Here is an 18887-nt window from a genome sequence, read left to right on the forward strand (position 1 = left end):
TGGTTGAAATCAGGTGATATTCTGGGCCAGATCTGACTAGTCTTGGTTTGACTGGATCTAGCCCCAATCGAGACGTCACTGATTCGTCCAGGTCCTGACTGTGCTTGCTGGGAATCCAACCGCTATTACTTATTCTGTCATTAGATTTGAATAAGCCATAACTTAACATGACCACAGTATACACAGTGCACTCGTCTATGTTGCTCAACAGTTGTTCAAGTTGAACTCAGAAGGTTGGAGTGTTTGCGCGGACGATACAAAAATATAGGGAACATTGATTGCGGGTGGTTGGTAATGAATATGGTATTTTAAATGATTTGGAAGGCCAAAAATGACTGTTGTTGTACAACACATAACTCAAAGTCTGTTTATACTTTGACTATATACTCATGACATCAGGGATCTCCATACATGGGAATAAAAGGAACAAGTACTGACAAATACAGAGATCTCCATATATGGCCATAAAAGGGACAAGGACTGACAGACACACAGATCTCCATATTTGGCCATATCTGTCACATCGGCAGTGACACGTAGGTGTCGAATTCTCGAGGTTCGGGCTGCATAGCGGCCCACATTTATAGTATCTCATATCTACTGTATGTCTCCAATGCATGGATGTGTGACTTTAAGCAGTGTGTAGATTTGATGAAACTAGAAATGCATTGTGTCTTTATTTACCTGTTGCTTGTCAGCAAGCATGCTCCTCCTCTCCTCCTCCTCTGCTTCCAGCCTTGCAGTCAAGGCTTCTTTCTGTGAGAGAATACTGGAGAGTTGTTTGTTCAACTCAGATTCCTTCTGCTTGGACTGCTGCAGCATGGCCTGTTCACTGGACAACTGTCTGTTGGGGACAGACACAGACATCAGAGACAGACAGACAGACAGACAGACAGACAGACAGACAGACAGACAGACAGACAGACAGATCAGAGACAGACAGACAGACAGACAGACAGACAGACAGACACATCAGAGACAGACAGACAGACAGACAGACAGATCAGAGACAGATCAGAGACAGACAGACAGACAGACAGACAGACAGACAGACATACTTGGAGAGAGCAACATTTTTTTCCTTGTAGTTCTTGTTCTCCTGTTGGACCTTTTCACGCACGCACGCACGCACGCACGCACGCACGCACGCACGCACGCACGCACGCACGCACGCACGCACACACACACACACACACACACACACACACACACACACAGGGATACATAAGGGATACATAAGGGATACATCAGTCATACAGTATATACTGTACAGTACGCATTTGGCAATACAATATTATTATGCACAGGGCAATTATGATTTATGTCTCTATCTCTGATGAGAGCTTGTCTTTATAGCTTCTATATCTCATATCTCATATCTATGTCTCCATGGATGTGTGACTTTATATTCCGTAGGTACAGTATGCAAGCATGTATGTATGTGTGCGTTATTTTTTTGTGCGTGTGCGTGCGCGTGCGTGTGTGTGTGTGTGTGTGTGTGTGTGTGTGTGTGTGTAGGTAGGTAGGTGTAGGCCTACAGTTTTACAAAACACTATAACCGTGTGTCTTTACAAAACTAACTAAAACTAACTAAAGTCATTGAGAATATGTCCATAGCTTTATTCTTTGTCAAGAATATTTAAAACACTAAAAATCTTAGTGAGCCCAAATGTAATGCCAGTTTCACACCATCAGAGGGCAGACATAGTCCACTGATTTTAATCTCTGTGGTGATTATGACACAAAACACTCTTTATTTCAGGTGGGTCCAATTTCATACAATCTCTTCCAAGTATCATCTAACTAAACAGTGTTGGATGACAGTATATGCATTGTGTCTTTATTTACCTGTTGTTTGTCAGCAAGTATCCTGCCCTTCTCCTTCCCCTCTGCTTCTAGCTTTTCAAACAAGGCCTCCTTCTCTGATAGTATCTTGCTCTTCTCCTCCTCTTTTTCCCTCTGCTTTTCAATCAGCGCCTCTTTAAACGCTTGTTGATTTCGTTCCTGTTTGGAGGGAGTAAGAGAAGTGAAGTGAAGGTGATAACTCAGGAACGCCTGGAGGGAATTTCATTGCATCTGTCACAAGCATCCATTCGGTGGTCAAAGATCAAGGTCACTTTGACCTAAAATGACATGTTTCTTTCAATATAGTGACGCTGATCATTTACATCCGAAAAACACACTTTATTAATTCAAATTCTTCAATACATTATATAAGTCTGGACATATATGGATGTAAACTGCAACTGGATGGTGAAGGCATACAACTGTGCGCACGTGTGTGTGTGTGTGTGTGTGTGTGTGTGTGTGTGTGTGTGTGTGTGTGTGTGTGTGTGTGTGTGTGTGTGTGTGTGTGTGTGTGTGTGTGTGTGTGTATTTTTCCCTCACCAGTTTCCTCATTTCCATGAGTTTCTTGTCTTTGTGTTGCAGATCGATGTTCTTAATCTCCAGCTCTGCCTTCAGACAGCCCAACTGCTTTTCCAGCTATAACGTATGAAAGGAAGGAAGGAAGGAAGGAAGGAAGGAAGGAAGAGACTGATTTCAGTAATAGTTATGGCTCTATTAAAAGCATATTAAACGCATAATGCAGACAGACAGATAACCAGAAAACACAACGCCTCTGGCCATAGCTGTTGCCAACGGAGGCATAACAAAAGGGTTCAATGCAAACAAGGCGGCTTCTATATTTACTTGCAGCTGCAATCCGAAACCTATTTTAATGAATAACTGTTACAGTTAGATCCATAAAATAGTGATTACATCGATCGAGTACCGATAATGATAATGAGTTGATTAGACCCTTAAAAGGGATGATTGATTTCCACACAGAAGGGATTGTCTTCATGGAAGCTGTGAGAGAGACACTGTGGAATGCAACTGAGTGGTACAGCCTTCGTGGAGTTTTGTTTGCAAGTGTTGGAATAGCCTACTGTATTACATAATTCACCATATGGCTTAGGAATTAAGCACATTTTTTTGTATTATTTATTTGCATTTTTTCTTAAATAATAAACAGATTAAATAAGCCTCCTTGCTTTCAATTAACCCCTTAATGGTTCCCTGCTGCCATGGAAGGAACATTGCTGTACACTGAACACTGATACATTTCTATTAAAACAAGACCAGGAGACCTGGTTCTGCCAGACCCACGCTAAGCCGGACTTCACATGACGTGTCGCCTGTGTCTATGCCCATGTATGGACGAAAGGGGGACAGACTTTTATAAGCCGGACTTCACATGACGTGTCAGCCTGTGTATGCCCATGTATGGACAAAAGGGGGACAGACTTTTATGGCTGGGGCCTAAGGGCAAAGGGGGCATGCCCATGTATGGAGAAAACAGGTACAAAACATGTCCATGTATGGACGGAAGGGAGACAGACTTTTATGGCTGGGGCCTAAGGGCAAAGGGGGCATGCCCATGTATGGAGAAAACAGGTACAAAGCCTCATGTAAGCCAGACCCCTTGGGTCTGGCAACAATGAGTGTGATTGTTATCAAATCAATGTTTCATCTCCGTCTCTCACCCTCATCACTTGAGACTCTGCCTGGCTGGGAACTTCACTCATGGTGTCATCATATCCTGAGGAGGACGCCATTGTCCAATCAGAGACCTTGTCAGGGGACCGGCAGTAATAACTTTCTGTTTCAGATGGTGTTCCTCCACTCACTGGAACAAAAGATAACAGACAGCAAGACGTTTTAATTTAAAAGCCTACAACTGATCCTTATCGTTACTACTACTACTACTACTACTATTCATAATAATAATAATAATAATAATAATAATAATAATAATAATAATGATAATAATAACAGGTCTCCGCCAGGTCAGGTAGGTTATTGTGGCCTCCTGGTGGCGCTATAACACGCCAATGTGAAAAAGGGTGTCATTTCTTCTTTGGCCTAGTGGGAATGAGTTTGTGAAATTTCACGGATATCGTGAGCTGCGTTCATGATTTGAGGCATTTAGTTCAAAACGGACCAATCCTGCAAATTTTGGAAGCGAACCTTAGCCAATGAGGATGGGATATGGGAAATCGGACAGATCCGTGTTGATCACATGACTACAGAGATACTGTGTACCGATTTGCATGACGTTTGGATAAAATCTGTAGGAGTAATGTAAAAAAATGGGTTTTGCACAAATCAGCCTCCAGGTGGCGCTATAACAGGCCCATGTGAAAAATTTGAGGCAGAGGTTCTGAATTGGCATCCAGGGAGTGTCTGTGCACAGTTTCGCAGCAACCGGGCCAACGGTGCCAGAGATTAGCTGCTAACACACAGACAGGACACACACACACACACACACACACACACACACACGGACACATGGACACACGGACGGACGGAGGGTAAAAAATACTCTCTCGCCATGCCTTCGGCCTGGCGGAGACAATAATAATAAGTGTAATAATAATAATAATAACTAGAAAAGGTGCTCCTCGGAGCACAGTCCCATGTGAAAAGATTTAGGGCAGAGGTTCTGCTCTAGCATCCAGGGAGTGTGTGTGCACAGTTACACTTTGATCAAGCCAACGGTGCTGGAGATTAGCTGTAATAATAACTAGAACAGTGCACTCCTCTGAGTGCAGATTCCCGCCAGGCTGGGTTGCCAACCCAGGGCTGTGCTATAACAACCACTTCACATTTTGACTCATAACTCTTGAACCGTAGTTGTACAATGAAAACATTTCCCTGGATTCAATGTATCATGAAACAACTCCACATTAGGCCCCGGCCATTAGTGCCAGACTAGATTCTCTGCTATTTCGTTATCACGTTTTCTTCAAAACCTACTTTTTGCTAAATTCTGTCCAAACCTCATAGAAATCGGTACATATTATCTCTGCAGTCACGTCACGTGATGAGATTTCACAGGTTCCATTCCAATTGACTATGACTGCCTTCCAAACTTTGCGGGCCCTGGGTAGGCAAGCTGGCCTGGCTCTGAGGAGCACGCTTTTCTTGTTCAGTTATTCAGTCAATGTTACATTTAGAAAAGTCACTGTAAGAACGATTACATTGAAGTCTGTTAGCAGATCAATTACATTGATACTCACTGCTTGGAGGATTGTACACCATACTGTTCCTTCTCCTGACAGATGGCAGGGTTGGTTCTTCTGGGTCCATCACCACAAGTTTCAGCACCTTCTCTATCATCTCCTCCTCTCTCCTTCTCCATTCCTCCTCTCTCCTCCTCCACTCATCCTCTTTGGTTCTTGCCGGCAGTCTTTCACCTGGTGTCATCTGTCTTGTCTCATGTTCCACCCTGAAGTGCCCTCTGTTCCTCGTCACCATGTCTTCTATTTTCTGCATCAGCTCTGTGACCTCTGCAATGTCCCACTTCAAGAAGTTTAGAACATGGTACCTGCAGCCACATTTCTTCAGGAGCCACATAAGAGGTTCTCCTTCAGACTCTATGTACTCCTCAACATGTCTCTCTCCCAGCCAGAATCCCTGTGTGAACAGAACCATAGTGTGTCTCCAGACTCTGTCCCCCAGCAAATCCATCTGTTCCTCCACTGATCTCCTGTCAGCTTCAGAGAAACTGGACCTGACATTAACAGTCAACGCGACAGCATGGGGTCCAGGAGAACACAGAGTCTGACTTTGAAGGATGTGTTTGATCTTCTGTGATGGAGGTGTAGTCGACCAGTCTGGACAGTCCACCACACTCACATTTCTTCCAGCAACTTGTCTATGTTGTCTGACACATTCTGTCAGCTTAGTCTGGGTTTTACACTCCTGGAATATGAAGTTTACTATATGTTAGTCATAATAATCAATACACAGTTAATGCACTGGGTCTGATTTGGATTATTATGATGTTATTGTTTTTTTTGTATTTGATTGGGTTTTAGATTAGTGTTCCTATGTTGAAAATAAGCACTGGTGCTGTAACACTTAAACAATGCATCTGGTTCGCTCCAATGTGTCCATGTCAAGTATGAACATCAAGTATGAACATAACATAACTTTTTTTTTTGGCTTTTAAGCAAAACATTCATTTAAACGGGTATTCTGTACTCACTGAAGAGTTCCACCTCAAGTTTAGCAGAGATTATCAATGAATTATTCTCCATCACAATGCCACTACAAACAAAACATTAAAGAACTATATTGGAATAATTTAACCCAAATATATCTGAATTAAAATCAGTATAGAGTTACTTATGGATTATGCAGAATAGCTAAACTAACTGTGACAGTTTGTTAACACAGATCGCAGTGAAATGTGAACGTAAAACAGACAAGACTTTATGAAAGATGGCAGACAGGATGAAAATGTACATGTGTTGTACAAATCACCTAATGACCCCAAGATAATTTGAGACAAAACAATCAGTGCGTTCATCACTGACACATGGTGTCTCAAACATTCATGACAGCAGATACTTTAACATTATAATCAGACAATATTTATGTTTGATGGATTTTCTGTTTACTTTGTCATTCCATCAAAATCATATACAGTATAGTATCATATTCAGTAGCCTATACTGGTGAAACATGACAAACATTTGATTCTGTGTCAAATGAAATCCACAAAACCACAAAACCAAGGGTATTTATTAAATATAATAATATAATAACGTAGTCAAATATTGATTCAAAAGGAGCCTGGATGGCTTGGTTCCAGGCTTAAAATAATGTATGTGTTTTCTATCTGTGGCAACCACAAAATGGCTGCCACTGCTATGCCTTCATACTTCTCACCTTCAATAAAGATTCTGTAAACACAGCCTCCTGCAGTATGTAATTTCCAGATCGGCTCCTTCCAGACTGCTCACCACCAACCAGCATCACCCTGACATCTGGTAGACTCTTATGTTCTCCTGAACATAAAAAACTCAACATTAGTTCACTTAACACTGATGTGACTAATAAGGGTCTGGATGTATGAATTATTATCTCTAAACAATTCGGAATGACGACAGAGCTGTAGAACAAAGTATTACTCATTTCACTCCTTTCTCACACGTACACAGTACACACACACACACACACACACACACACACACACACACACACACACACACACACACACACACACACACACACAGTTGTGATTGGATTTCGCTGCCTCCGAAGTTGTGGGGCAACATTCAGGAACCAGTGCTAATATGGAGTGGGTTTATAACCAGAGGCATTTTTTAAAATCCGCCCCTTATTGGAAATGCATTTTCCACACAGAGATTCCAGACTAATATCTAAGCAGTGATATTAGTCTGGCCATGCCAGGCTAGTTTATTGGCATAATTCACAAACTCTCAGCTGTTTGAAATAAACAAATCAGATTTTAAATAACTCAACACAACTAATAGTACAAGTGTTTTCTCCAAATTCAAAACAAAATGCCACATTCAATGACTATAGCAGTCTCAAAGTGCAGTCTCTGAACCGTCATGAAACCTTGACATTAACCTGAGGAAAGGTCTTGGGGTCACCAACATCTGTAGGGGGTATCGTGTGGGTAGGTGCTAGTTATGTGACAACCCACCCATTAGATGTAGAAGTATAAAAGTAAAAATAGTAATATAAGGGACCCACTGTCACACTCACCTTCAAACAGAGCTTTCAGAGCAGCGCTCTGTTTGTGTGTCCTGGTCCTGAATGTTTGGACGTGTTCCTCTATGTTCCTCTTCCTCTCTGACAACTTCTCTGAAACATCACCACCAACTTCATAGTGTCCACCTCTGTTTTCTGCAATCATCTCTTCTATTTTCTCCAGTAGTTCTGTGACCTGACAGTCATCACTCTTCTCGTTGTTGAAGACATGATACCTTCTCCCACATTTGTCGACAAGCCAGCAGAGGTCTTCACCTTCAGCCTCAATGTGCTGCTCAATGCTCATGTCTCCCAGACCCTCTCCCCTGGTGAACAGTACCATAGTGTGACTCCAGAGTGCCTGTGATAGAAGTGTCATATGTTCCTCTACTGCTACTTTTTGTGCTTTGGTGAAAGCGTCATCAACAGAAACCACCAGAATAGCAGCATGTGGTCCAGGAGGACAGAGAGAGACACTGTTCTGGATCTCCAGTTTGTCCAACTCTGAGGTGTCCTGTAGTTGGTTGTTGTAGTACCAGCCTGGTGAGTCCACCACAGTCAGATGTCTTCCTGCTACTTCACCAGGTCTAACCTCACAGCGCAGCGACCTTCCCTGACCAGCTCTAAAAACATTTTGTCCCAGAATGGTGTTTCCTGCTGAACTCTTCCCAGATCTCCAACTTCCCAACAACAGAATCCTGAGGGCAGTCAATCCTGTCGGACAAAATACTGTTTACTTTCACATACATTTATACAAATTAAATTATTTCTGAAAGTAAATCAAAACATACCAATATTCTTTGGAGGTCTAGTTGTTTGTTTCTGATCATCTGCCCACCTTTGTTCTGCTCTTTTTCTGATGGTTTTCTCCATCTCCTTCAGTTGCTCTGAGACTTGTTTTTCTGTCTCGTAGTGACCACCATTACTAGTCACCATTTGATCTATCTTCTCTAGCAGCTCTGAGACCTGACTTCCATCGCCTCGTTCAGTAATGTTAAGAACATGGAAGCGGTCTCCACATTTCTTAGTGAGATATCTTAAGTTATAGTCAGATCTAATGAGGTCTTTCACATGTCTCATTTGGTTTTCATCAGCTACAGTGAACACCACAATAGCGTGTCTCCACGCTCGGTCACTGAGGAGAAAACTCACATGCTCCTCTGTTAAGATATCTGTTCCTGCAGAAGTTGTGTCCATTGGCATCACTAGGACAAAGGCATGGGGTCCTGGAGGACACAGATACACACTCTGTTGGATTTCTAACTGAGTCAGTTTTGGGGTCAGATCTAACGGATTATGAGACATCCATTCTGGAGTGTCGACCACAGTGACCTGTCTTCCATACACTTCCTCTTGTCTCGTGACATTCTTGACTGTTCTTCTGTTGGTGTCAAAAACATCTTTGCCTAGGATGATGTTTCCCACAGAACTCTTTCCACTGGACTTGTCTTCATGTCTTCCCCCGATCAGAACAATTCTCAGTTCAGTCGGGTCATACGTCTTCCCTGGTTGGAAACATAAATAATAGTAATATTCATAAAGATCACAGAAATGAAAAAAAAAAAAAAAAAAACAGTAACAGTGTGCCAGTTGTGTCTGTTTAATCATGGATGTAGTGCAATAAGAGAACCTTGGGGTGCCGCTCATTTTCATTTGATCCACAGATTGTCAGTGTGTCACATGAATAGGAATGACTATGTAACACAAGTCAAGAACGATGAATGCCCTACCCGCGGGTATGCAATACACGTTCATGCCCATCATGGATATTTCTGTGTGTGTCCGTGTGTGTCCCCTTTATGCGCATAATGGAATTATGTGTGAGGCATGCCCAGATATGGAGTCCAGGCCTGTCTATGACGTCAGTACTATGATGTCATATTGATGACCTCAGGGTACTCCGCATGGGGATTTTCAGAATTATTGATATATTTTGGAGATCCTCTGATTCAAACAACTTTCCACTCTCCGCATCACTCTAGAATAGTCTCCATGTAAGGTAACCTCCAAGAGCTTGGGATATCACAGAGCGATGTCAGAGTGTGACCTCATGAGTGACACTAACAAGGTTATATATAACTGTCTGTGTGCCAGAATAGTCTCCATATATGGGCATGTTACATTTGTGACATCTTTAGAGCATCAAAGGTTTAAAAACGTTTTGTTTTTTAGTATTTACATTTGATGGTTTTGTAGTTTTATATAATCTTTTGTATATGAATATATAGACATATAAAGTAGTTATATTGAAAACATATATATATATATGATGGATTTTTAATATAATATAAAATGATTGGTCTTGGTAAAATAATTAGATTCTGTAGAGGTGAAATGAGAGGAATAAAAATAAAACATATACTTTAATTTCTGACTTTGATTAATCTAATAAAGCGTGTACATTATTGAAGTGATACTGAATTCACTTTTTAAATCGCACACATTCTGCTGGCTGGCACCTAGCCTGTCTTGGCTACCTTTATTTATTGTGATGGAGATCTCACACAATACTGCACTCTGGGACCAAAAACAATATCACTAAACCACAAACTCACCTCTGATGGAAGCTGAAGTTTCACTGGCCATCTTCTTTACTGCTGATGGTTGATCTGTAAAACAATAAAATAGTGATCAAATGCTATTTTCTTTTCTTACATTTGTGAATATACAGTATCAAGTTATAAATATGGATATGTGATAAACTAAATTAGCACCCGTCGTTGCCCTCTACATTCCAGCCAGAAGATAAAATGAGTCCAAGACAAAATAAAAATAAATACATTTGAGCCAGATGAGGATTCAATGTCCAACAGGTAAAGTGCCAGATGTAATAAAAGAAGATAAAACTTATTTTCAGTGACTGCAAAATCCTGACAAATTGCTGCTATTTGTTTGAAAAGCTTTATACCAAGCTATCCCTGCCTACATGTGTATAACTATTTATAACAGCAAATGTCATGAACATTTTTGTGGTTTTGTAAGTTAGTTTACACATTTCTTTATTGCCTTTAATTGTACATACATTTCATACTTTTGATTATTTTTATTTCACACTTGCTTTGGCAATGTGGATGTATATGTTTCCTCATGCCAAGCTTCTTTGAATTGAAAATTGCATTGCATTAAAACTCCAACTTATTATTGCTGAAAGTATTATTATAAAAAATGTCTTGATTGGATAGAATTGTAATGAAAAAATTGAATAGAAAAACTAAATATATTACTTTTAAGATTCAAATTACATTTCGGTGTACCACATTCACCATTGTTCACTTGTTTGGTATTGTAACTAAAAACATCACATCAAGCATGAATTATTTTTTCCAAAAGGATTTTAAGCTGAGACATTGTGCAAATACATGTCAAAATGTTCTCAAAGTGGGGCATGGGGAGCCCCAGGGGTCCTTCCAGGGGGTCCCCAGAAAAACATGTTAATGCAGCATCACAATCATTTTGTCGCAATCATCCACTTTATCCATTTATATGTTGGTTATTCAAAAATAGCAGATGTACAAGCTCACAGCCCGTCAGTTCGTGAGGGTTTACGAGCTTGTACATCTGCTATTTTTTAACAATTTTGAAAAATCTTGAAAATGTTTGTAAAAGTTCCTTGCTTAGTTTTCCTGCCCGTCTGTCTCCTATACCTCTCCTCTTCCCCTCCCCCCTCCTCTTTGCCTGTACTCTAGTTTGCCCTGGAACTGACTTGTTACCCAGCTGAGCCTCCTCAGCTTAATGACGCTGTAGCCTACTTAGCCGGCGTCAGCTGGCGATCCTGTGTTGTATCTTTAAAGGAGACATCCGCTCATTTTAAGTGTTATGTTTGATGTGCGTCAAATCACTTACCGACGTAGAAATGAAAATCGCGTGACTCCACAAATCCCCCTATCGACCCCCACCGTTGCCATGATAGTAGGATGCTGGATAGCCCAAATTTGCCTATTTTAACAAATGCAAAGTCTGTTTTTTTGCTGAGCTAATGCTGGTTGCCTGTTTCTCTCCCGACCTGGCAACCTGGGGCTGCCATGCAGAGAGATAAGCAGCCCCAGCATTAGCTCGTTCTGTTATTAGCCGTTAGCTTCTCGGAGTTTTAGCGCCTGTTACATTATCATGGGACTCAACAATGAGTACTAGAAGCAAAAAAACAGACTTTGCATTTGTTAAAATAGGCGAATTTGGGCTATCCAGCATCCTACTATCATGGCAACGGTGGGGGTCGATAGGGGGATTTGTGGAGTCACGCGATTTTCATTTCTACGTCGGTAAGTGATTTGACGCACATCAAACATAACACTTAAAATGACCGGATTTCTCCTTTAAACTATTGCCACGGCGTGAGCTCCTCGTTTGTGCTTCTGTTAATTCTGCTCCCCGTGCCGTGTTAGCCTGGGACCAGACGAATCTGCGAGTGCAAAAAAAAATCCTTGTCCTTTTTTAATCAACTTTTTATAATTTGCATTTTGTTTTTAACCTCGATCAAAACTCATTTGAGCTCGCAACAGAACGTGTGCAGATTCCTCAAATGAAGTCCATAGACTTTTGCAGTTTTGTTAAATTCGTAAGCTTCTCAGAAGTACCAAAGGACAGCTAAGCTATTTAACACCACATAATCATATTTGTCTGGCAACAAATTACTCCAGCAATTTGTTGCAGAGTTTGAATGGATTTTTTTAAATCTCACAATAACAACATTTCAGTCAGATAACTCACAAATAGTTTGAACCAATATTTTATTATGAATGTGAATACAAGTGTGTATATAATAATTTATCTTGGCGTTCGGCTCTGCAAAATATTTTTCTCCCTGCTCGGCACAATCATACAGACATCATTAACCATTAAGAGCAGGGAGATAGACATACATACATAACAACAGTTGCATTCCAACAACCAGGGGTACAAATGACAGCAGAGAATGAACGAAGATTGAGGTGAGCTTAAATAACCCGCTGATTGGTCAGCTGATTGTCACGTCAGCTCTGACGTAAGACTGCGTAATAGTGTTGTAATAACTCTTTATGCACCCGCATAGCCGCACTATGTAACCTCTCGAGTATATGCTGCCTGAACTAACTCGCAGGCTACGTCTCATGCATAGATTTAACTGAAATTGACATAATAATGTGTTACATACGGTAATGCTAATATAGAGTATTGCTTAAATTATTTTCATGACAAGGTTGGAGTAATAATATATATATATTCTTAAATTCTCATGCAGAGGGCTTACCTGCCTACAAGGTGTGTTGAGAGCATGCAGACATACATAAGCTTCAGTCCTCCAGCGTCAACATGCACAGAAAAGTGATTCCTGTAAACCAAGGAGACTCAGTAATCATTAACCTGCTGTAAGGAATGATTCTGGACAAAAGTCCACAGCCTTTATTTTATTAGTTTTATACCTGCTGATATGACTATGAATAAGTAAGTAAGCCTAGCCGAGCCATGTACCCCATACTGTAGGTCAGGAGGGGTCTCCCTCTTTCCTTGTGTGTCATCCAGGTGGCGCCTAAACCCTAACCTTTAAGTTAACTTCACAAGAACCATACCTTAAACCCAACCTCACAGAAACTATACCTAAACCTAACCTCACAGAAGCTGTGCCTAAACCTAACCTCACAGAAACGATGCCTAAACCTGTCCTCACAGTAACCATGCCTAAACCTAACCTCACAGAAACCATGCCTAAACCTAACCTCCCAATCAGTGTTTGTGCAAAGTTTTACAGCAACCAGGCGCTGCATTTATCATTCGTGGCATTTTGTGCAAACTTTGGAAGCCAATCGTAACCAATCGGAATGAGAAATTTGACTGATGCGTCTTGACTGCAGATATAAGGTGTACTGAATTGTGCGCCGCTATAACAGGACACTTTGAAATACATACTTTTTTTAAAAACAATCTGATCACATAACCGAGATAGTGGACCAATTTGCGCGAGACAAAATCTGTAGGGGTAATATATTATATTTTTTTGTTGCAGAAATCGGCCTCATGGCAGCGCTATAACAGCCCAATGTGAAAAGTGTGGAGCAGAGGTTCTGTCTTGGCCTCCAAGGAGTGTGCGTGCAAAGTTTCAAACCAATCAGTCCAACAGTGCCGGAGATTAGCTGTTTACAGACACACACAAATACACACACCCACGGACGGACGAACGGTCAGGGCGAAAACATAGTCTCCAGCCTGGTGAAGACAATAAAACAACATACATAATAGGTAAAAGGGGTTGTAAAGGATTATATGAATACTAGACCGGTGCTGGCCTATAGGGACCACACGGTCATGCACCACCCGGTAATGTATACCCATTGTCACGGTGTGGTGCAGGCAGGGGACCCAAGTGCAGAGAGGACACGGAAGTTTGCAGAAAACGGTAGCTTTACTTCGAAACTTGTAAATAACAAATAATAAACAAACAAGGCAACCCTCGACAACGGAGGGGAAATTGTAAGGCACACGGCACTAGCCTGGCGTAGCCATTGACAGGGAGACAGGGAGACACAGAACAAAACTACCAAAATAAGGTACAAGAGTGTAAAGCAAAACCTAACACAGAAACAAGGACTGCAACATTACTTCAGAATAACAGAACATACAAAAGGAACAACACAACAGAACAGGCCTAATAAGTCCATGACCATAAAAGGGCAGGAAGGTCCAAATAATAACGTAAGAGTACACGGCCTTGTCCTGGCTAGACTGTTATATCTGTTCCAGGCTCTGCCAGTAGAGGTCCCCCAAAGCCAATTTACACAATGGGATCGATTGCTTTCTAGATTTGTATGGGGAGGAAGAAAACCTAGAGTTAAACTTCTGACTCTTAAGCTACCAAAAGATAGGGGGGATGGGTCTCCCCAATTTACAAATGCATTATGAAGCTGCTCAGCTGAGGTATGCTGTATGTTGGTGTAATCCTGACTATATGTCCAAATGGAAAGATATCGAAGGAGAGGTTGAGAATAAACCAATTCAGAGCTTCTTAGGTGACATTGATTATTTTAAAAAAAAGAAACACCTCATCGACCCAATCACACTATTTACATTGGAGATTTGGTTTAAAATAGTTAAAAAATACAAATTAAAAGAGGAAATATTTTTTTTAAATGGATAGCTTCTGACAGTGCTTTCAAACCGGCTGAATATGATAAAGGGTTTAAACAGTGGCAGAACAAAGGCATGACAGCATGGTGTACTTTGGTGAAAAAGGGGCAGTTGGAGAGTTTTAGGGAACTAAGTGATAAATATGATATAGATAAGCATGAATTCTATAGGCACCTGCAACTAAGAGACTATTATACAAAGGAAATCCGGGTGACACCCTCTGGAGAAGTGAATGGTGTTGTCCAAATGATGATAAACGCATACTCAGGAAAAGAGGTTCGGGTTATATCCGGATTATACCAAAAATGTATGAATAATAAACATACAACTGATTATATAAAAGAAAAATGGGAAACTGAACTTGAAATAATAATTACAGAAGAAGAGTGGGTGACTATGTGGAGAGCACATCAAACGTCCAGCAATTCACGAATCTGGAGGGAGTTCTCCTGGAAAAATTTAATTAGGTTCTTTATAACACCAAAAATTAAGTACACAAGTTCAATGCTGGAGGGAATGTGGAGAGGAGAATGTAGACCACTCACATGCAGGGTTGCCAGATCTGCTTATTATAATTTCCCCGCAATATTTTATTTGAAAATAGCTGATCTACAAGCTCACAACGCGTTGCATCGCGACGCGTTGTGAGCTTGTAGATCTGCTATTTTCAAATAGCTGATGTATATGTTAAAGTGCTCATGCGGCCCAAGGTCGCTTCTTTTGGGCTGGTTTTCCTAGACCTGGTTGCTTGTTTCTCTCACAGAATCTGGCAACACTGCTCACATGTTTTCTGGAAATGTCATAAAATTGAATCTTTTTGGAAAATGATACATAGACAACTCCAGAAGATACTGGGATATGAGGTACCTATGGAAAGTAAAGTTCTATATCTATGTGACTTAGAATCAGGAAAGATACGGATGGAAGACAGGTATTTGGTTAAGATTTTATTGGCAGCAGGGAAGAAAAACATCACAAGGAAATGGGGACAGGTTGACAAACCCACAAAAAAACAATGGAAAGAACTGGTGGAGGAAATTTATGTCATGGAAAAAATGACACTCCGCCTGAGGCTCCAGGAGACACAAATGGAAAAGAAATGGGCAAAATGGATATTCTACAAGAACTCTAACTAAGTGAAGTAACAGAGTAACAAAAGGACATACACTGTCAGTTGTTGGTTCCGAAGCGTTTGTCTTTTTGTTTAGTTTTTGTTTTTTTGTTTTTTCGCATCTTGTGTTTTTTTTTCTTTTGGGTCCTGTTTTTTTAGCGGTGCCAACCGCTCTATACATGGCTTTTGACTTTTGTATGTCCGTCCGTCCGTCCGGCGGTTTCAGCACGGGATGAGCACGGCAAAGAAGCAAACAGCTATAACTTCAGTTTGCAGCATGCCACCAAGTCCAAATTTGGTATGTGGACTTAGACCACCAATAGGGACGAGCATGAATTGATGACGTTATCAAAAAGGGGTCCAGGGACCCCCAGCGCCCGTATGAGCACGGGATGAGCACGGGATTTTAAACAGCTATAACTCCAGTTTGCAGCATGCCACCAAATCCACATTTGGTATGTGGACTTAGACCACCAATAGGCACGAGCATGAATTGATGAAGTTATCAAAGAGGGGTCCAGGGACCCCCCGCGCCCGTATGAGCACGGGATGAGCACGGGATTTTAAACAGCTATAACTCCAGTTTGCAGCATGCCACCAAGTCCACATTTGGTATGTGGACTTAGACCACCAATAGGCACGAGCATGAATTGATGAAGTTATCAAAGAGGGGTCCAGGGACCCCCCGCGCCCGTATGAGCACGGGATGAGCACGGGATTTTAAACAGCTATAACTCCAGTTTGCAGCATGCCACCAAGTCCACATTTGGTATGTGGACTTAGACCACCAATAGGCACGAGCATGAATTGATGAAGTTATCAAAGAGGGGTCCAGGGACCCCCCGCGCCCGTATGAGCACGGGATGAGCACGGGATTTTAAACAGCTATAACTCCAGTTTGCAGCATGCCACCAAGTCCACATTTGGTATGTGGACTTAGACCACCAATAGTCACGAGCATGAATTGATGAAGTTATCAAAGAGGGGTCCACGGACCCCCCGCGCCCGTATGAGCACGGGATTTTAAACAGCTATAACTCCAGTTTGCAGCATGCCACCAAGTCCACATTTGGTATGTGGACTTAGACCACCAATAGGGACCAGCATGAATTGCTGAAGCCCCGCCCCCTCTGTCTTCCCATTGGCTGGCCTTCAAACAGCCATAACTCAAGTTTGCAGCATGCTATGGAGTACAAATTTTGTACATGGACTAAAGCCAGCAATAGGGACTAACGGTCATTACTTAAGCCCCACCCCCTCTGTCTGCCCATTGGCTGGGCTTTAAACAGCCATCATTCCAGTTTGCAGCATGCTCCCAAGTACAAATTTGGTAAGTGGACTCAGACCACCAATAGGGACGCAATGAAATGAGTTAAGGCCCGCCCCAAAGGCACCGCTTCCTTCACACAGGGTGTGATTTTTACTTTTCTTTTGACGTGTCAGAAGAGGCCCAAAATGCGGGTTACCCGGCTGGTAGATGTAATAAGAAGTGGAGGAGAAGAGACATCAGGTTCCCAGGTTTCCATATTCACCATTTATTTCAGCATCAAGTACAACAGCAGAAGAAGCCAGGAGCCGAAGCCCCTGGCCTAACAGCCAAGCAGCCTCACGTCGTGTGACAACTGTACTCCTACTGAGCTACATTTTAGTTCAGCTTTTATAACACAAATAGCTTTAGAATGCAAATAGTTCATGTTGGGTGGGGGTCAATGAGAGCCCCACCTGTTCAAGGAGTTCTTTGATCCTTTGCAAATGGTAGCCTACTGTCTCTCTATCTGCTTCCTATATCCTGCTCAAGGTGTGATCAGGATGATAAGACAAAGACATTTAGGCCTAAATGACTGTACTTCACAGCTATGCAGAGTGTCCCTGATTGATTAGCAGACGCCAGTCTGGGCCTGAGTCAACACACTATTATTCTGACTTTAGCTTTTTGTAGATTACATTCTATATGTTTTTACTTGCATACTGGTATAAAATATAACCAGATAGGACACTTTCTTTGTGTTGTACAATGTATGTGTGTGTACAAAAATGTAATAAAAATTCCAAGTGACAAAAAAAAAAAAAGAGTACACGGCCTGAGGAGCGGACCGTGACACCATCTGTTGTCTGTGTCCCTATTATGTCAATATAGAGATTTCTGCATCTGTCTGTCAACTCCCCAAATAGGCCTGGCCCATTTCCACCTGACAAGATGGTTTTTTTTTGTTGCAAAACACACTTAATACTACTACTTCTACTGATTTTGTCCAAACCTCACCAAAATTGGTATCTTATCTTGTTGTCATGTTTCAAGATGTATCTGTTACATTTTTCAGATTCCAATTGACTACGATTGGCTTTCAAGGTTTGCGGGAGGGGCCCGTTTTGCCATGACATGCCACAAGCACCCCTGGACCGATCGACGGGAAGCTTTGGACGGATTTATATAACTTTACTTGCACATATAGTGTTACTTCTCCTTTTGGCTATCTTTATTTATTGTGATGGTGATGTCATACAATACTGCACTCTGGGACCAACAACAACATCACTAAACCACAAACTCACCTCTGATGGGAGCTGAAGTTTCACTGGTCATCTTCTTTACTGCTGATGTTTGAACTGTAAAACAATACAATAATGATCAAATGCTATTTTCTTGTTGTCTTTGTGAATATATAAAGGTATACATATTGATATTATGAGAAACTAAATTAGCACCCGTCGTTCCAACAGTTGGATAACAAGGACAATTTGAGTGTGCTCATAAAAAACAACATGCCAGCCAGAAGACAAAATGAGTCCAAGACAAAATAAAACAATAAATACAGATGAGCCAGATCAGGATTCAATGTCCAACAGGTAAAGTGCCAGGTGCATTAAAAGAAGATAAAACTTCAACTAGTGACGGCAAAATCCTGAAAAATTGCTGCTATTTGTTTCAAAAGCTTTATATCAAGCTATGCATGCCTACATGTGTATAACTATTTCTAACAGCAAATGTCATGAACATTTTGAGGGTTTTGTGAGATAGTTTGTCCAAGTTGCAATGTGACATATAGCTCTGTTTACACATTTCTTTGTTGCCTTTAGTTGTACATACATTTCTTACTTTTGATTAATTGTATTTGACACTTGCTTT

At 41.4% G+C, this 18887-nt stretch overlaps 2 protein-coding genes across 2 annotated transcripts in view; both read right to left on the minus strand.

Moving 5' to 3' along the window:
• LOC311038024 (uncharacterized protein) overlaps positions 1-18887 on the minus strand; it is a 92369-nt gene that overhangs the window by 12871 nt on the left and 60611 nt on the right. Inside the window, exons 10-13 of the mRNA XM_084047319.1 lie at positions 2389-2484; positions 1849-2004; positions 1059-1108; positions 685-844 (exon numbers count right to left, since the gene is read on the minus strand). Coding sequence (XP_083903445.1) covers positions 685-844; positions 1059-1108; positions 1849-2004; positions 2389-2484 — 462 coding nt within the window. The remainder of the gene's footprint in view (positions 1-684; positions 845-1058; positions 1109-1848; positions 2005-2388; positions 2485-18887) is intronic.
• On the minus strand, positions 7408-10157 carry LOC311064223 (GTPase IMAP family member 8-like; the record flags this gene model as incomplete). Its single annotated transcript, XM_084084052.1, has 4 exons — positions 10107-10157; positions 8343-9056; positions 7567-8265; positions 7408-7457 (listed from the first exon to the last, which is right to left on the minus strand). Exons 1-4 carry the CDS (start codon positions 10135-10137, stop codon positions 7408-7410), a joined length of 1494 nt encoding a protein of 497 aa, XP_083940178.1. The 5' UTR covers positions 10138-10157.

This window comes from Gymnoscopelus microlampas (genome assembly GCF_963454915.1).
Source record: "Gymnoscopelus microlampas genome assembly, chromosome: 2".
Taxonomy (NCBI): Eukaryota; Metazoa; Chordata; class Actinopteri; order Myctophiformes; family Myctophidae; genus Gymnoscopelus; species Gymnoscopelus microlampas.